This window comes from Symphodus melops (genome assembly GCF_947650265.1).
Source record: "Symphodus melops genome assembly, chromosome: 1".
Classification (NCBI taxonomy): Eukaryota; Metazoa; Chordata; class Actinopteri; order Labriformes; family Labridae; genus Symphodus; species Symphodus melops.
The window spans coordinates 43,407,812-43,426,248 of record NC_136691.1 but is presented as its reverse complement, the minus strand read 5'-3'; the positions used below and the strand labels follow the sequence as shown (position 1 = coordinate 43,426,248).

The window sequence follows — 18,437 nt, the reverse complement described above, 5'->3', positions numbered from 1 at the left end:
AAATGGATGATTTGGACCCCATGCTCAATAAAGACAGAGAGTGAGCGCTATCACATTCAACCTTTGTCTTCCTTTATCCACACATACTCAGAGAGGTGTTTGACATGAAAAGTATAATTTATTGAGTAGCATTGGTTCTAGTTTTAGTTTATCAAAAGGACAAATCAAACTGTATTGATAATATAACTGTCTTCCTTGAATCAGTTTTAAATATTAACTAAATAAAACAAAGAGAAAATAGAACACATCACAGCAACAGTTCACAACTGTTACACGTAAGAAACTTCTTAAAAACATAAGCAAACAGTTCAGTTCATGTTCTAACTGAAGGGTTCAAACAGTAGAATAATACAGATTCTCAGATCACCTTTCCTTTAAAGGCAACATATTGTAGTTTGTATTCAAACTAAAAATCCATCAGGTTACACATTCAAAGCATTTTGGCACATGAAGTCGCTCTTCAGCAGGCTGATAACAGTCAGGCAAACATTATAAATACATCACTTTTGTATGTAAAGCCCAACATCAAACACAACAGCTCAGTATTATTCAGACTCATTCAGCCTGAACCCCTTTACGATGTTTGAGACTAAATACATTTCTGAGATGTTTTTTTCAAAGTTTACAGAGCTCACAAATGTTTTTCTGGGTTTAATTGATGGAATAAAAGTCACAGAAGGAGCTATATTTATTTTTATTTCATAACCTTAATTAAATACTATTTTTGGTATAGCAATATGTTTTGGGTCAGAATATTAGGCACTCTGAACTACACTTTCTTGCCACTTACCTGTACAGAGGCAGCAACACAAATTAAAGAGGACTTAACGAAGAACAGTCTTTTTATTAAAGGGCGCTTCAAAAGGCATTAATGAGTTATTGCTATTAAAACAAACTTAGTGACATCAGCAGGGAGGTCAAATTCATTTGTATATCTTTAGGATTTTAATGATTGTCTTCTCTTCCCACCAGGGATAAAACTGTAAAACAGAATGAGTTGTAACAGACTGCAAAGATTCAGAGTCACATTATCATGGACAGTGAGGGTCATGTGACACATAAGGGGCTCTGGCTTTAACACAGGGTTCAGTATAGGATCGCCGATGAATTTATTCATGAATCTGAATCATAACTAGGTCTTAAATCAAAGCTTGAATCAAATCAAAATTCTACTTGCATCACTTGTCATGATTGACGTATTATTATTTTTTTTAAATAATAAATAACTAAAACTGCACTTGCAGCCTCTTACTGAGAACTTACGTAGAATAAAGTTCACTAAGGCAGAGACAATGAGAAGTTCCAATTGATGCTGCATCTCAAAAGGGCTTCAATCAGGTTCACAAGGTTAAAGTCAGGTGAAACATCTGAAGGCGATCAAAAGGTTTTGGGTTTCCTGGTGAATCAGCAGACTCCTTCAATCTCAGTCCACTCAGCTGTACCTGTTCCAGTTCATAATTCCGTACCTTTTTTAGGTGACTGCTTCGTCTGCTACATGATTTCAGGGTTTGGATGTACCTGTAAACATGCATCTGTTCAAGGTGTGTGAGGTGTGTTAGTTCTGGTCATACAGAGTCATTGCTGCTCAAGAGGCACTTTGACGAAAGTGATAGCTGCAAGCTCCTTACAGAACTCCTCGAGCACAATGATTCCTTTGAGCAGGGTCAGGTGCTCCAGTCTGAGAACACAAATACAGGTAAACAAAAGACAACACCGGTGAACAAAAAGCTTAATGGAAATTGGATTACACCGAGCCCATGCAAAGGTAGTTACCCAGTGTTGTGGTCCAGTCCCAGCAGGTGCCTCCTGGCATTCAAAAGTCTGTCTGTCAGGTTTGAAACCTGCTGGATCCTCTGCATCAACTCTCCCATCAACTGAAACACAGACAGACAAATAGCTCAGACAGGTAATTCGATAAATGTAATAGTAACAGCAACTCTCTGATCAGAGGTCTTTTTAAAAAATAAAAGACACAGAAAGCATATAGTGGACTGCTCTGACACAAAACCGTGAACAACTTACATGCCTTTCAAAACATCTTACCCTGATGAGGACAGAGAAGAGCGACCTAGAGTTATGAGACAAGTGTATGTAGGGATCGAGCAGGTACTCATGCAGCAGTGGGTGGTTGAAGGCTGACAGTCGGGACAGAACTGCAGTCAACTGCAAGTTCAACTCGTAAGGCTGAAAACACAAAGACATCATCAAGTCCTTCAAGGATACAGCTGAGACAGGTGCACAGGTGAGTCACTGAGGGATCACCCAGAACAGAAAGAAAGACAAACGCTCGTACCTGCTCCAGAACGCGGCCCAGTCGGTCAAAGAGAACTCTGAGCAGATGACCTTCAAAGAAATCGTCTGTTTCACCTGAAGAGGAGGAGGGAGGAAGACTGAGTGGCCAATCCCACGACTGAGAAAGAGACTGACACTCTGTCACCTGAAGGAAGGGAACAAGAAGGCCTGGATTAGGACTCTGCTGGCTCTATCTTTGGGTTTAATTTTTGTGCGTGTATGTGTATCTCACCAGTGTGTGAGCGTCATGGACATAACATTCGTATCCTCCTTCCTGCAGCAGCTGAGCTGATCGAGCCTGTACAGGGACTAAACACAGAAAACTACACACACACACACACACACACACACACACACACACACACACACACACACACACACACACACACACACACACACACACACACACACACACACACACACACACACACACACACACACACACACACACACACACACACACACACACACACACACACACACACACACACACACACACACACACACACACACACACACACACACACACACACACACACACACAGTGGTCACTCTCAAATGGTAATATATACAACAGCAAGTTTTGGGACAAACTCCCCTCTCTCCAGCAAAATCAGGAAATTCTTGTTACCATGGTTTTATGTCACACTTCTAATAATAGGCTAGATAAGTAGCACTGAGGCAGACTCTCTTAAACCACTCACACATTATGAAAAATACCTACTCCCAAGCCACTTTGATTGCATGAGTGAAAATCATTTCTTAAACTGACACTGTAGAAACCTGGAGCACACAAACCGTCTACCGTCTGCTGGCTCAAACAATCAGCTGTGAAACAACAAGCCAAATCAGTTTTAAAGTAGACTTCAAGAAGAGGTCACTGACATGTATGGGTTTAGCCAGGTGTGTGTGTGTTTGCGTTGTGTTACCTGTTGACGATGTCAACAGCTGATTCCCGTCCAGTGGGAGAAGGAGGAGCAGAGGAAGTTGAGGGGGAGAAAGGAGGAGGGAGCAGCTGACCGTCTGAAGGAATCAAGCTGTCGGAAAAGAATGGGTCCTCCTCCAGATCACTGACCACACACACACACGCGCACGCACACACACACACACACACACACACACACACGCGCACGCACACACACACACACACACACACACACACACACACACACACACTTTATTCACTTTTATAATCTTAAACATTGTGTTTTCGGTCTAATTTGAAGATGACTGTTAGAATTTCTATTTAAAAAAAATATATCTTATCTTTACTGAAGTCAGTCTAAACCTAGTTGGAGTTGCGTGTAGCAGTGAACTTTAACAGACAATAACATTTGTCTAAACTGTCCTTCATCAGACCCCCCCCCCCCCCCCCCGCCCCGAAATTCAGAACAAGAGGTTTGATTTATTGAGATATCCACAGTGATGTCATTTCCTTTACTTCTGTCATAGTATGAAGACTCACTCGCTATCATTGTTGGCCTCGTTGCTCTCAGGTGGCCTGTCTTCCGCCCCTGTAGCAGGTATGGAAAGGTAACTACGACACCGCAGGAAATTCAACACCAGAATGTCCAAAATGTCCCTGTGAGGCTTCTGTAGTAACTCCTCCATCAGGCAAAGTGACGCCATACTGATCTGAGGACAGAGACACACACTCTGACTGCTTTGCGCCTTTGTTCTCACAGACAGCTTACCTACAGTAGTAGTTTGTCCCTGTGGGGCTCCTGTAGCTTGACTCACCTGGTCTGAGATGTGGTCGCAGCGATGCAGCAGCATCTGAGTCAGAGAGTGCGTCTTCAGCAGGAAGTGGACCAGCTGATCCAGGAGAGAGGAGGACTGGACCAGTCTGACGACAGCACAGAGCAGGGAGGTGGAGACCAGAACCACCTGTTCACACCTGGACCAAACAAGCACACCTGAGCATCCCAGACAACACAGCCTTCATATTCTGTCCATCTGTCAAGAGCTCCAACCCTTCCCAACAAAAATAGTAATGTCATTTGTTGACTCACGTGTGCTGCAGCTGAGGTTGAACCAACTCCAATAACCAGAGCTGATGAACACACTGAGAAAGCTTCAATGCTAACGCCTGTAAAAACACACATATGCACAGTCACATGTTAGAGTGTGTGCACACGAGCACAGGGTGTACCACGCCTCTCGCACAATGACAGCTGCAATCCTTGAATAAGCAGCATCGATAAAGCAGGGATGGATGGAGTGTGTTTACATGTGCATGCGTATCATGGCTGTTATGTGGACAATGGGGGAATCCTGTTACAGTATTGGTCATTGGGCCTGAGGTAACTTTGACACCCGAGATCATGTCAAGTACGTTTTGGCAATCAATTCAGCAACTATGATTATGACTGATGAGATGATAACAAAATTGAAATTTATAAGTTTTTAAATACTATAGGCATGCAATAGTTTAAAAATATATGCTAAATAACAAATATAAAAAAACGGTTTGGTCTGAGTCTTTCTGAACTGTGACAGTCATTGTCATTAGTGATTTTAATCACAATTAGTGGAATCTTTCGATTTGTATTGGGCACAGGTTACGTACTGTTCAAGTGTATAAAACAAATCCAAGCTCACAGTTTTGTTAACAGACATGAGAGTCATATTTATTTGATTTTATTCCATTTCTTTCTTATCTGACCACAAGGGGGCGTTATACTATCCCAGTATTAGAGTAACATGGCAATATAACTGAGCCATGATTGCAGTGTGTGGAGTACATGCATACTTCAAGTGAGAAAAAGCTTTGGGTTTGTTCTTGTGAGCAACTTCAATAAATCTAAGTAATCTAAAGTACATGAAGCCATATTATCAGCAGCATAATCTCACACTGTGAGAAGGTGTGTGTTCACCTGAGAGGCTTCTCTCATTAGTTGATCCAGGAAGTCCAACCAGGAGAGGAAGTTAGTCATGTGGTCAGAAGCAGGAGATGCTGATTTGGGATTCGAGCTTGAGAACTGAGAACTGAACACAGAGACATTTATTACTGTACGACTGACACACGACAGCAGAATGGCTTTTTGTATCTGAAAGATTAGAGAGGAGAAATGTAAATTTAAGATGTCATCAGGGACATACTGGAGCCTGTGTTGCTTTTTTTTTTTTTTTAGCTATGGCTCTGAGAGCTCAAACACATTGCAAACATTTAACATGTAGATACAGACATAATAACAAACACAGAACTTCAGTGCTAGTACACAACAGGACAGAGGAAGTGTTTGTAGAGGAAACTAAACGTTTTACATGCACAGTTTGTGATATTTAAAATGACTGAAGTCCTGTCCTGAGCATCTTCTGCTTTTATTTCACAACATTATAAACAGTGTTTGAGTAGAAAATGAAGACTCTGAAGGTTATGGAGTATCTTCAAGTAACATTTTAAAATACCAAAAAGGAAGAAAAATTAGAGACCTAAAATAACAGGTGACCTGCTTTATGAAGTTGGACTGACCATGCTCACAGTGACAGTGTTTCCAGTTGTGTGAAAATGGTCAGAAAAGCTCTATCATAACGATACGTCAGCATGTGCCTCCCATGTCTGCATACTAACAGGGCTTTTATGGATACTGTACAATGAGTGAATGATGTTGTATTTCAATTCACTTTACTGCCGCTGCTGTAATAGAGACAATATTGCCAAAGTTAAAACTGATAGTCAGATACAATAAAAAGGAAAACTATTTGTTGATATTTTGGTATGTCTTCATTGTGTGTTGACTGTGTACCTCCATGCTGTTTGAGGCCAGCTTCGCAACTCTCCAGGATCCAGATTCTCCAAAGGCAGCAGGGAATAAAGCTCCTGGAGCCTCCCAGCCAGCAGCTCTCCCAGCTGGGTGTGATCGCACAGAATCTCCCCTGAAGATCCAGACTGCAGGCTGCACAGCAGCAGCAGACTCTCATGGGCTTTCAGACACACAGAGGCTCTCTGAGGAGACATGAAAGGCAACATGATAACGACCAACAAAATGAAGGCTGCATTTGCATTTAAGACGGATTTTGCATACGTTTGTGTTTGTTACTGTTTCCTCAGCAATCTAGGTGTGTGGCTTTTACAAAACATATCACACATCAGATATATATAATTGTTTACATCAAATTTACAACTATTACTTTCGATTGTTGATCAACTGTTTACATTTCATACTGTTCAATATTTATACTTTTATATTTCTGCAATAACTTACTCCATACCGTGTAATACTTATATTGTACATTTCTGCTATAGTCTACTCCATACTGTGCTATATTTATATTTCTGCTATGGTTTACATCTCATACTGTGCACACATTTATATTTTATATACTGCTATAGTTTACATTTCATACAGTGTTATATTTATATTTTATATTTCTGGTCTAGTTTACATTTCACATGGTGCAATATTTATTTTATACCTCGGCAATAGTTTACATTTTGTACAGTGCAAATATTTATTTAATATTTCTGTGATCCATTCTGATTTATCATGCTGCTACCTCTAAACAAGTCCTACCATACATATCCCACCTCACCTTAACTAGAGTGACTTTTTAAAAAAAAAAATTATATTCTTCCTTTGTTGTTTTTAGCTATGTGCACTTTAAGGTGAAGCCGTACAGGTTAGTCACAGTCAACCAGTTCACTTGCCTGACTTTTTGTAAGATGCATTAAAACAGACAGCAGACCAAACTCTGATTGGATGGAGCTAGGTGACTCTGACTGGCTGGAGGGTTTGAGTTGTCTTGATTCTGTTGTGTGAGTGACGGTTTGTATGCAGGGCTGTGATTGGTCGGAGGCTGGCGTCTCTTCTGCTGGTTTCACAGAGGCACAAAGCTGCACACAAAAGGGAACATTTACAGCACAAAGTTACAGAAACACTTCATGTTAGATCACATTTCATAATGAAGTTTCAGAGAAGTTTTTTAACGCTACTACCTCCAAAACATATCTGAGCGTTTGTGGATCCTGTTTGACTCTGGAACAGACGGCTAATAAGAACTGAGCCTCCTCTTTCTCAGTGTTGGAACCAGGAAGAGCACAGAGACGGATCAATTTCTGAGGAGGGAGCAGAGTTAATATTGATAATAACCTCTCTCTCTCTCTCTCTCTCTCTCTCTCTATATATATATATATATGTATATATATATATATATATGTATATACATACACATAAATAAAGGACTTTTCTCAACAATGTTACAAAGCACTTTAGAAACAAATTAAAATATATTTATATTAGTCATATAGTTAACTTAACATATAGTTAATTTAAATGTAAATACTAAAATGCAAATTTATGATACACTAAAAAGAAAAACAGAATAAAGATTTACATAGCAATAAAAGCCTAAAAAGTAGTTAAATAGTAAATTTCCGAGCCTTGTCGGGGAGTACCGTTGTTAATTTCTATTCTGAAACTTTTAGATTCCACATAAATCAAAATGATACAATCTTCTCGACTTGTATGTTTGAAAGTAGATTATTAAACCAATACTCTTACAAGCAAAGGAGAGAGAGACATCTGTGGTAGAGCCACAAAGTGAGAAAGTAAGCGAAGCGAGTGCTGTTTTGCAACCGTTTCCCTCAAGAGAAGTTCTAAACACATCCACACCCCCACACAAACTCGCAGGAAGGAGCTGGATTTTGTTGAAATGCAGCCCAAGCCATGCTTAATCCTGCTTGAGTTTGTGCTCATGTTTCTCTTCTCTTTTCTCTCTTACAGCTACGTCACAGTTTTTAGAACCAGGCTTCCAAACCTAGGGGTCCTGAACTTATGAGGGGTTGTTGTGAAAGCCTGTCTGACACAGATAATCTCCCACTGTCTCCCCTGTGTGAAAGACAATTCAGGAAAATGCCAGGACTGTGTAAAAAGTTTACCTGAACAGGCCTGTAGACGCTGACCAGCTCCAGCAAAGGCTTCTGCATCTGAGCCAACAACTTTGTAAAGAACACAAAGACCTGCTGGACCATACCAGGAGGATACTGAGGAGGTGCAGGATTAGGTAGGGTGAGAGAGGAGGAGGAAGAGGAGAGGTAAACATACATGTGACCTAAAAACAGTTATTTCTTGTTTGATCATGGTCGACTGTTACCTGAGCCTTTCCCAGAGTGCACATGGTCTCCAACAGTTTGTGCTGCAGCAGGTACTCAATACAAGGTCCTGTCTGCTCCACACCCTACAAATAAGTACATCATAAATTCATCAATACACAAAACACATTATAATACAGCAATCAACACATGACTATGTTTCTAGATAATGTTCAGCTCTGGGGTTCAATAATTGTTATAGGTTCAGGAGTATGTAAGATGTGCTTTGACTTAATCCTTTACAGCCTCATGTTTTCCCCTGGCCTTTAGATATATTTTGGAAATGCAGATACAGTGTGAAGGGAGGGACCTGTTTGTCTGTCTCTCCTGTCACATGTCTGTCAGTATGGTGTGGAGTAATTGTAAGCCAATTCAGGTTGTGTTTACTCAGACTCTGTTGTTGTGATGAAGATCCACTTTATGTGAAACTCACTGATTTCAATCCAGAACAGACAGAAGTTTAATGCACTGCAGTCAGAATGCATCTGTACAACTAACATGAAAGTGAGTGTATGCATTTCAAGCGGGTGTTACCAATTGCTTCTCCTCATACAGCAGGATGTCCAACATCTGTTTGAGGTGCCACGGGATATCTGTCTGTTTGACAGGACGACTGTCATCTGCACACGCGCGCACACACACACACGCACACACACACACACACACAGATTTAAGACATTTCAGATCAGTGGGCAAGAGGTAAAAATGTACATTGTATCCTTACCTGTTGTCATGATGTAATAATTGGTTATTGATTTCCAGTGATCAACAAAGGAATCCAACAGATCCACTGTAGGCTCCCTCTGACATACAGACAGATCGAGAGACAGATGTATTAAGACAGACAAAGAGTTAAAAAGACTCACAGTTGGGCAGATAAATAAAGAAAAAGAGAGCCAGGCAATCAGACAGATTGAAAGACATAGAGATAAAGCCACATTAAAAGACAGACAGTGTCAAAGAGAGAGACAGAGAGTTAGGGAGAGAGACAGGTAGATGGCCAAAGAGGTAAAGAGGTAGAGAGATAGAAATCCAGAGAGTAATAGACAGGTAAACAGAGAGACAGATGTGAATATTAAAGCAACAACTTTCAACTTGTTACACTTGAATATTGATTTTTTTTTAAAGTTGATATTAGTGTTTTTGTACAGTTACATTTATTTTATTCTCAAAAGTACATTTAGTTTTCCTTAACTTTAAATGGCTTACAATCCTTAATAATCACCATGTGTTATTGATATCAGAGATACAGGTCCGTGATCCATAGCTTTGGATTAGTTTGATACTAAACTGAGAGACAAACAGGATTCTACACTTTTAGAGTGTGGTCAGGTTTGAAATCGATCCTCTGTAATATAAGTTTGTCATGATTGGGACCCCTCCTGTCAGGACCTGCACTGTCTGAACACCTGATACACATTCCTCCACGTCCACACAAGCCTGCTGCAGGTAAACATGTCGCACAGTCACATCACCTGGCTAAGCTGTGTAAACTGGAGCTACAGTTACAGGGCGGTCACCTTACTCTCATAATCAAATAAAACCCGAGTTTAAAGAGATAGCGTACTGTCTTTGCTGTACGTATGTCTGTCTGTCCGTCCGTCCGTCTATCTGTCTAACTTTGTCTAACTTTTTACTTGTTACCTGAGCTAACTCGAGCTAAATGTGCTAACGTTAACTTACCGTTTCCAGCGCCTGCAGCAGCATGCTGGTTAGCTTGTTAAAAGTATCCATTCTCCCACTAACACCACCGACAACGACCCTCCGTCGACCCGGTAAACCCCGTTTTTCACCGGGGATTTTGTTGCGACATGTTTACAACAGAATTAACAGCTGAGCGCTGTCAGACGTTAACTACACAATAATAACATCCGGAGGAGTTTCAAAATAATACGTTTGCGATTGGATTACAGAGCATCCGGTTGGAACTTTCGAATTAAGAGCTTCGTTAACGAGTAAGGTCTCTATGGAGAGGTCCAGTCCGCAATAAGAAGGACGTTTAAACGTGGACATAACACACAAACACACAACGCCTTTTCTCCTCTTCTTACAACTTGTCTCTGATCGTCTTGCTTTTTAAGGGCAAAAACATACAAAGTATCAATTTAAATCTATCGCAGTTTAGACTGCCAACTAAAAACTCAACTCTTTTTGGTTGAGTTGAGTGATTTGATAGTTTCCTTTAAATATTTTGATAGTAGGCCTATATGTCCAAATTAAGATGAGGTGTGGTCTTTTTATAATTGTATTTAATAGCTTGTTTATTTATTTATTTAATATCTTAATCTTGCCCAACGATCTGCTCACTGAGCTCAATCGTGAAATCTATCTGTGTGCGGAGTTTCATACAGGTATAAACCCGAACATAACCTGATCAGGATCAGGCTCTCTGGTCTTCAGTTTCAGCTGTGTTTTAGTTCAGGCGTGTTATGTTGTCCTATCAGCTGGGTGTGACAGCTGGTACATCGGAGGAAGTTTTTTTGGCAGGTAAAGTTACCTGTAGCACCTCCCCCACAGCCCCACCTTAATTTGTGAGAGTCTCAGGTGGAACTCAGCTTTCGGCTGCAACACTTTTCCTCCAGCAGTTTCCAACCAACAATCACTGAAGGTGAGTGACTTTTTATCTACAAAATGTCTCTGACTCCTCCAGTTTATCAAAAACAGTAAGACTGCTATCTTTAAACCATCAACACCGACAACTTTATTAGCTGATTTCTTTAGTCTGTAAATGATCGCTGATGATGGTTTCTTTTGCTTGTTTAATGTTAACTTAAGAGATGGTATCTGGCATTGCGTTTTTTTACGTGTTAAATGGGTTAATTAATCATTTTAGTCCATTAGATATTCTCCAATCCACTGAAAAATGCCTGAGCCTATTTCCTTATCTTTCTTTGAACGACTGGGAGAGTCACTTCCTATTTCTCTCTGCTGCAGATGTTTTATACCTTGATAAGACAATACATTTTTCCCCGTGGTCTTATAATTGATAGACATTACCTTGTGCACAAGAGAAGACATTTATTACGTCACAAAAATTAGTCGACTTCCAATATATCCGAGTATGAAAAAAAGACATGGACTTGTTTTTTTTCTTCTAAAGCTGCATATTATTGCACCTATAGAAGAAATAGGCTAGCCTATACTTGTTTGTTATCTGAAGTTACATAACAACAGTGTTTGTTTTTTCTGCCAATTGTAATACTTTAGCTCTTCCCTCTGCATTTGACATCATTCGAAACTGTATGAACTATTTAATTTTCCGAGAACCTTTTTAGAGGAACTTTCATAGCTCCTCTACTCTCCACGACTATTAATGCAGAAAGAAGTCCTCTGTGTAGTTCTCAGGGAACTCCCTATTGAATAGTTCCTTTTTAAAAAGTCTCCAGAACTGTTTGGTCCTTAAACACAGAATATTTTCTGCCAACTTCCATAGATAGATCCACCCACAAAATTTGCATTTTATCACATCTTTTTTTGCTAGTCACTGTTAAATTGGAGCAATAACGAGAAGAACAGATCAGCTTGTTTCACCCTTCCGCTTCCTCTACAGACATCTGGCATATTCTTCTCTGTATTGTTCCAATTAGCCCAGCTTGTGAATAATAATAATAATTAGGGACCGAAGCACTGACCAGTGCGAAGGACCCTCTTGTTTTTCAAATGATTATTTTTTTTCTTTTCTTTTTCGGTCCGTCAGTTTGACGCCACTTTTGACGGCTTGAACGTGAATGAAAACTCATCAAAATCTCCAATGTCATCGGGTCTGGCGAAAAATTTGATATTCTCGTCATTTCGTAAAAAAAATTCGCGAAATGACTCAGTGGCGCCACCTTCAAATTTTCAAAAGGGCCTCCCCATTGAGGTTTTTTCATCGTACGTGCACGACAATTTTTATGCACATTAAGCATGCGAGATCTCACATAAAATCCTCTTACGCCCATAGTCAAAACCAAACAGGAACTCCTCCAAAAGCAATTATCCGATTGACACAATGAGAATGTCAGTGTGTTCTCGACATGTTGAAGATCTCTCGTTTTGCTCTGCACGTTATTTCCTCAAAGGGCGTGGTCGTACGGACGCGTTGTTCGTCACAAACAGGAAGTAGTTTATTATGGGTCTTTATATAGTCATACACTCACCAAACATCAGACACATGATCCCAGTGGAAAAATAAAACTACACAAGTTGGTATAAAAAGTGGGCGTGGCTACACGACTCAGTGGCGCCCCCTTGAAGTTTTCCAAAAGGCCTCCCCATTAAGGTTTTTTTGTCCTACATACAAATTTTTTTTTATGCTCATTGGGCATGTCAGGAGCTACATAAAATCCTCTTACACCCATAGTCATAACCAAACGGGAAGTCCGCCATATTTTTTTGAATGCAATAAAATTGGCCGAAAGTCGCGGTTCACAGGTTAGCTATTTGAACGAACTCCTCCAACAGCGTTTATCCGATCATCGTAAACTCAGTGTCAGTGTATTCTAGACATGTTGAAGATCTCTCGTTGTGCTCTGCACGTTACTTCGTTTAAGGGCGTGGCCATGGCGTACCATCAAACATTGATGTCTCGGCTCACCCCTATTTTACCTTTCTGAAAGGCCTCCCCATAGAGGTTTTATTCTTTTACATGCATGACAATTTTTTTGCACATTCATAATGTCAGGACCTACAAAAAATCCTCTTACACTCATAGTCAAAACTAAACACGAAGTCCGCCATACTTTTTTTTGAGTGGTTCAAATCCACGTTTCACAGGTTAGCTATTTGAACGAACTCCTATAAAAGCGTTTATCCGATTTACAAAAAGTCAGTGTCTGTGTGATCTTGACATGTTGAAGATCTCTCGTTGTGCTCCGCACGTTATTTCGTCAAAGGGCGTGGTCATACGGACGTGATGTTCGTCACAAACAGGAAGTAGTTTGTTACAGTGCTTAATATAGGCGTAGAGTCATCAACCATAACACACATGATCCCAGTAGAAAAATTAAACTTGTCATGTTGCTATAATAAGTGGGCGTGGCTAAATGACTCAGTGGCGCCCCCGTAAAATCTTAAAAATGGCCTCCCCCTAGAGGTTTCTTTGTCCTACAGGCATGAGATTTTTTATGCTCATTGGGCATGTCAGGAGCTACATAAAATCCTCTTACACCCATGGTCAAAACCAAAAAGGACGTCCGCCATTTTTTTTTTGAATGGCTGAAATTCACGGTTCACAGTTTACCTTTTTGAACGAACTCCTATAAAAGCATTTATCCGATTGAGACAACGTCAATGCCTGTGTGTTCTAGACATGTTGAAGATCTCTCGTTGTGCTCCGCACGTTATTTCGTCAAAGGGCGTGGCCACGGCATACCATCAAACTTTGATGTCTTGGCTCACTCCAATTTTTTAACCTTCGATGACTGTCAGGCCTGCTGCTTGGCCTCGTGTCGCGGCTGCACTCCCGCGGTCGCACTCTCGCGGTCGCGACACGCGCCGACATGCGCGGGGTGCTTCGGTCCCTTCATCACCGCTTGCGGTTTTAATTATTATTATTATTGAAGTAAATTCAATCAACCTTTATTTGTATACCGCCAATTCATGATCTTTTAATCTAATTTTTATATACTTTATTCATCCCTGAGGGGAAATTCTGGTATCTGATAAGGTAGACTACAATCCTGAGGATCCAACGAGACATGGCGGCTCATGAGCATGCAGGAAAAGATGTTGTTAGTAGGGATGTAAAGATTAATCGTGAAGCAGTTAAAAATCGATTTCAAAGTTCTCAAGGTTTGAAACGATTCTCTGAAAAATGGATGGCAGTAATATCATGAGCATCAGCAGCTGTAGAGCAGAGGAGGTTGTTTATAAAAAGCAGTGTTATCATGGCAGTTGCAACAAGACAGAGAACTACTTAAAAAGTACAACCAACATGATTTAGTCGATACCACAATGACAAGCTCCAATTATCTCCCGGTCCTCTCAAAAGAAATTGTGACAGAATCGTATCGTGAACCCAGTATTGTGAATTACATCGTGAGTTGAGTGAATCATTAAATTCCTCGTGGTTAGTAACTAAGATTTAAAGATAGTGACTAGCAGTAATATGAGATCAAGATGCCAGTTCCCTAACTACAGTATAAGCTTTATGAACAATTAATGTTTTAAGTCTATTCTTAAAAGTACAGTGTGACTGGTAAATGAATACATAAGATAACAACTTTGAGGTAGTGGTGATGCTCTGTTGTTCATTAAGGCCTGTCTGTCTCTGTTTCAGGCTGTCAATCCCTATGTCAACCTGTACTGTATCCACCTGTCTGTGTCTCTGTCAACATAATTGTCTCACTCATCAAACTGTCTCTCGTTGCTTGTTTCCCTGTTAACCTGTCTTTACAACAAGAACAAAAAAGACAATAATAATAAATGCATAGATAAAAATACTTTAATGGGTGATGTACTCTTGCAGCACAACACTGCATGTGGCACAGTAACAGTTTACTTTCAATTATCTTATTTTCATGATTGTGAAAAGCCATAATCATTGTTGAAATTACAGTTTGATTTATTGCCCAGCCCTACAGTTGAACAGTATTTTGTGAAATATTTGTGTATTATCACACACCATGATGCAACATAGACATCAGGGTCAAAATCCATCTGTTTCATTTGATGTATTGAGTTTTTTTGTGGCTCTGCCCCTCTTCAAGTGACATCATGGTGTACCACCAAGAGTTTGAGCGTGCAGGTCAGAAGGCTGGACTTCAGGTGTGGCGGGTGGAGAACATGGAGCTTGTTCCTGTTCCTGAGAATCTCCATGGAGGGTTCTTCACCGGAGATGCTTACCTTGTTCTTCATACTATGAAGAACCGCAGCGGAGCCATGCAGTACGATCTGCACTACTGGCAAGGTGTTGAATTACTTGCATTGTTACTGTTAGACTTAATGAACTATTTCTTCAATGCATTATACAGTACCACTGCATAATTCACCTTCTGTAAAACATCATACAGCACTGCAACTACACCTGCACTTAAACCTGCACGTCTGTCAAGGCACAGCAATACATCATGTACTGTTGCTGCAATATATAATTTACTAAATATACCAGAATAAAGAATTAATAATGACTAATTGTAATAATCCATTTCTCACTCTTTTTTGGGTGTACTATTTTATTATGAATATAGTCTTTATCCTTCCAACAGAAGTGGCCTCAGAGTTGAACCCTAAGGGATCCAAGCAGTCACATATACACTCTTTGAATTGATTGCTTTGACTCTTACCACAAAATATTACTGATAGTCTTAGTTGTTTTAAAAGTTTGTAGTTCGTCATTGCTGATTGTGATGAAACCATGTTTATACTTTCTGATTGGTCTCTCAGGCTCAGAGTGCTCACAGGATGAGAGTGGTGCGGCAGTCATCTTTACAGTTCAGATGGATGACTATCTACATGGGTTGCCGGTCCAGTATCGCGAAGTTCAGGACCATGAGTCCAGTACCTTCACTGGGTACTTCAAGAAAGGACTCAAGTACATGGTAACAACAGGAGCTCATTGCTTAGTGCATTACAGGAATCTTTTCTTACATTTGAATTTGTGCTTCTGTGTGTTCTTGTCCTTATGTTAACTTTTATTAAATGTTAAACACCTCTTCTCACACAGAATGGGGGCGTGGCATCAGGGTTCAATCATGTGGTGACCAATGAAGTAGATGTTCAGAGGCTGCTGAAAGTAAAAGGTCGACGCATTGTCAGAGCAACAGAGGTTCCTATCAGCTGGGAGAGTTTCAACCAGGGGGACAGTTTTATACTGGACCTGGGAGAGGTGAGGAAGGGGAAGGGGTGAAGCACACGGGTGATAAAGGTTTGGGCTGAAAGGAATAGACTGAGTGATGAGACGGGTTAAAGAGTGAGGAAGTGCATAGGTGAGACCAGACAAGAGAAAAACAGATGAGGAGGTGTGACTGGCAGACAAAGAGGTGGGTGGGGCAGGCCGAGATTGAGAGATATAGGAGAGACGGTCAGTAAGAGAGGAGTTGGTAAGGTATGACTAGCAAAAGAAAGTGACTGATGAGAGATTGGCAAAGGTGTGAGACAGGTAAAAGTGAAAGTTATAGAGGTGAGACGATCATGAGGGGCTAGCCGACAGAAAGAATGGCTTAGCAGTGAGTCAGTGAAATGGAAGGAGAGAGAGAGAGAGAGAGAGAGAGAGAGAGAGAGAGAGAGAGAGAGAGAGAGAGAGAGAATAAGTTGAGACAGTAAGTCACAGGTGAGTGCTGCAGACAGAAAGACAGATGGGAAGATGAAACAAAGTCTGATGAGGTGGTACAGTAAAGGCAGTTAGAGATAAATATATAGAGAAAGACAGAAAGAGAGAGCTGTACAATTCTTTGACCTGTTTCTCTCTCTACAGGAAATCATCCAGTGGTCGGGTGCCCATAGCAACCGCTTTGAAAAACTGAAGGCCACAATGGTGAGTGTTTACAGTACTTGATCACATCTGTGAAATCCCCTTGTATCATTACTAACCTGATTAATTCATTCATTCATTCTTTGTTTGAATGACAGGTGTCTAAAGGTATCCGTGACGATGAGCGGTGTGGCAGAGCAAAACTTATTGTTTGTGACGATGGTTCAGAGCCAGAAAGGATGCTGGAGGTGATGACACCAGATAAGCATTTCACATAAGGGAATAATATAGCAACACCATACCTAAGTTAAACTAACATACAGTATGTATAATATTGATTATTTGTGCCAAGTATTGGAGTGAACTGTTTTTTGGGCCAGGATCCTCTTCTGTGCTTTGCCATTGTTGATAGTTCGACTAGCAACTCATGAAGTACAAAGACAGTCTAAGAGCAGACCTTCAGCTGCAATATAGATTTCAAGTCGCTGATTTTTGTTTATATGGATAAATACATTTCTTAATGGTCATCAGGGAAATGACGATGGGTTAAAGGATAGCATTACTGTGTGTGTTCTGCCTTTCAAGCTGGTGAAATCCGACCTCTTTGTTTAGATACTTGGGGAGAAACCGGAGCTTCCAGAAGCTCAGAGTGATGATACCAAAATGGATTCTGCTAACAGGAAGCTGGCAAAACTTTACAAGGTAACTTGGACATGTCAATTTAGTCCAATGCACACAATGTAACTGCTCATGGCAATTTTTTCAGTGCCAAATAAGGGACAAAATACTGCAACTTAATGCCACAGCAGTGTGGGTACGGTGTGTGAATGTAGTCGAAACGCAAAAAATTTGTATTTCATATGTAGTATTACTAAACCTGTATTATTTTGTAAGTTTATATAAATAACCCTCTCTTTTCCAAAAAGGAACTTTTAAACTGACAAAATATACCACAGACTTCAATTTAAAAAAGACTTTCACTCCCAGAATTTACCTCTGTCTGTCTGTCCAGGTGTCCAATGCAGATGGAGACATTGAGGTTACCTTGACAGCTGAGCAAAATCCATTTCCTCAGTCTGCACTGCAGTCCTGCGAGTGTTACATCGTGGACAATGGAGCTAATGGACACATCTATGTCTGGAAAGGTTCAAAAAATTCTGTTTATAATATCTGTGGTCTGAAACCAGTTTACTGTCATTCTCAAACAATTTAGGCTGATTTGGTCCAAACAGACTGAAACCACCTTTGACTGATCTTTAACCAGTTGCACTGGTCTAATTCCAAATAGATTGGTCTTGGGCCAGCCTAGACTGACTAAAAAAACAAACTGGTCTCAGATCTGACTCTAAGAAGAGGTCTGTAATCTGATTTAAGAAAAAACACATACATAGCTGATCACCTGTTTTCTAGTTTTTAATTTCTCTACCTGCTGATGTGATTTGTTGTGTACATCTGTGTGTGTAGGAAAGGATGCAAACAATGAGGAGCGTCATGCTGTTCTAAAGACCTCAGAGCTGTTCATTCACAAGATGAACTACCTGGCACACACGCAGGTAAAAATACACGCATATTGGTCAATACTGATTCAAAATTAATTATCTACTGCAGTTTAAATCTGAGAAAATATGTGACTGAAGCTGACAGATCAAAGCATCTTGA

General features: G+C 40.4%; 2 protein-coding genes across 2 annotated transcripts in view; one reads left to right on the top strand and one right to left on the bottom strand.

Annotated features, from left to right (window-relative positions):
- Window positions 1–98: 98 nt before the first annotated feature.
- LOC306830742 (FHF complex subunit HOOK-interacting protein 2B-like) lies at window positions 99–10,199 on the bottom strand. Its single transcript, XM_079354398.1, has 18 exons — window positions 10,070–10,199; window positions 9,111–9,189; window positions 8,921–9,006; window positions 8,389–8,472; window positions 8,174–8,278; window positions 7,232–7,351; window positions 6,940–7,129; window positions 6,042–6,237; window positions 5,169–5,280; window positions 4,305–4,381; window positions 4,033–4,189; window positions 3,758–3,927; window positions 3,222–3,362; window positions 2,525–2,615; window positions 2,294–2,437; window positions 2,044–2,184; window positions 1,774–1,874; window positions 99–1,678 (listed from the first exon to the last, which is right to left on the bottom strand). The coding sequence occupies exons 1-18, from the start codon at window positions 10,118–10,120 to the stop codon at window positions 1,576–1,578; spliced, it is 2,148 nt and encodes a 715-aa protein (XP_079210524.1). The 5' UTR covers window positions 10,121–10,199; the 3' UTR covers window positions 99–1,575.
- Window positions 10,200–10,267: 68 nt separating this feature from the next.
- The window catches only part of LOC306830737 (gelsolin-like), a 12,243-nt gene continuing 4,073 nt past the window's right edge, over window positions 10,268–18,437 (top strand). Inside the window, exons 1-10 of the mRNA XM_079354386.1 lie at window positions 10,268–10,341; window positions 10,904–10,994; window positions 15,076–15,275; window positions 15,752–15,906; window positions 16,032–16,193; window positions 16,782–16,841; window positions 16,937–17,026; window positions 17,391–17,480; window positions 17,791–17,923; window positions 18,243–18,331. Coding sequence (XP_079210512.1) covers window positions 15,083–15,275; window positions 15,752–15,906; window positions 16,032–16,193; window positions 16,782–16,841; window positions 16,937–17,026; window positions 17,391–17,480; window positions 17,791–17,923; window positions 18,243–18,331 — 972 coding nt within the window. The 5' untranslated portion in view covers window positions 10,268–10,341; window positions 10,904–10,994; window positions 15,076–15,082. The remainder of the gene's footprint in view (window positions 10,342–10,903; window positions 10,995–15,075; window positions 15,276–15,751; window positions 15,907–16,031; window positions 16,194–16,781; window positions 16,842–16,936; window positions 17,027–17,390; window positions 17,481–17,790; window positions 17,924–18,242; window positions 18,332–18,437) is intronic.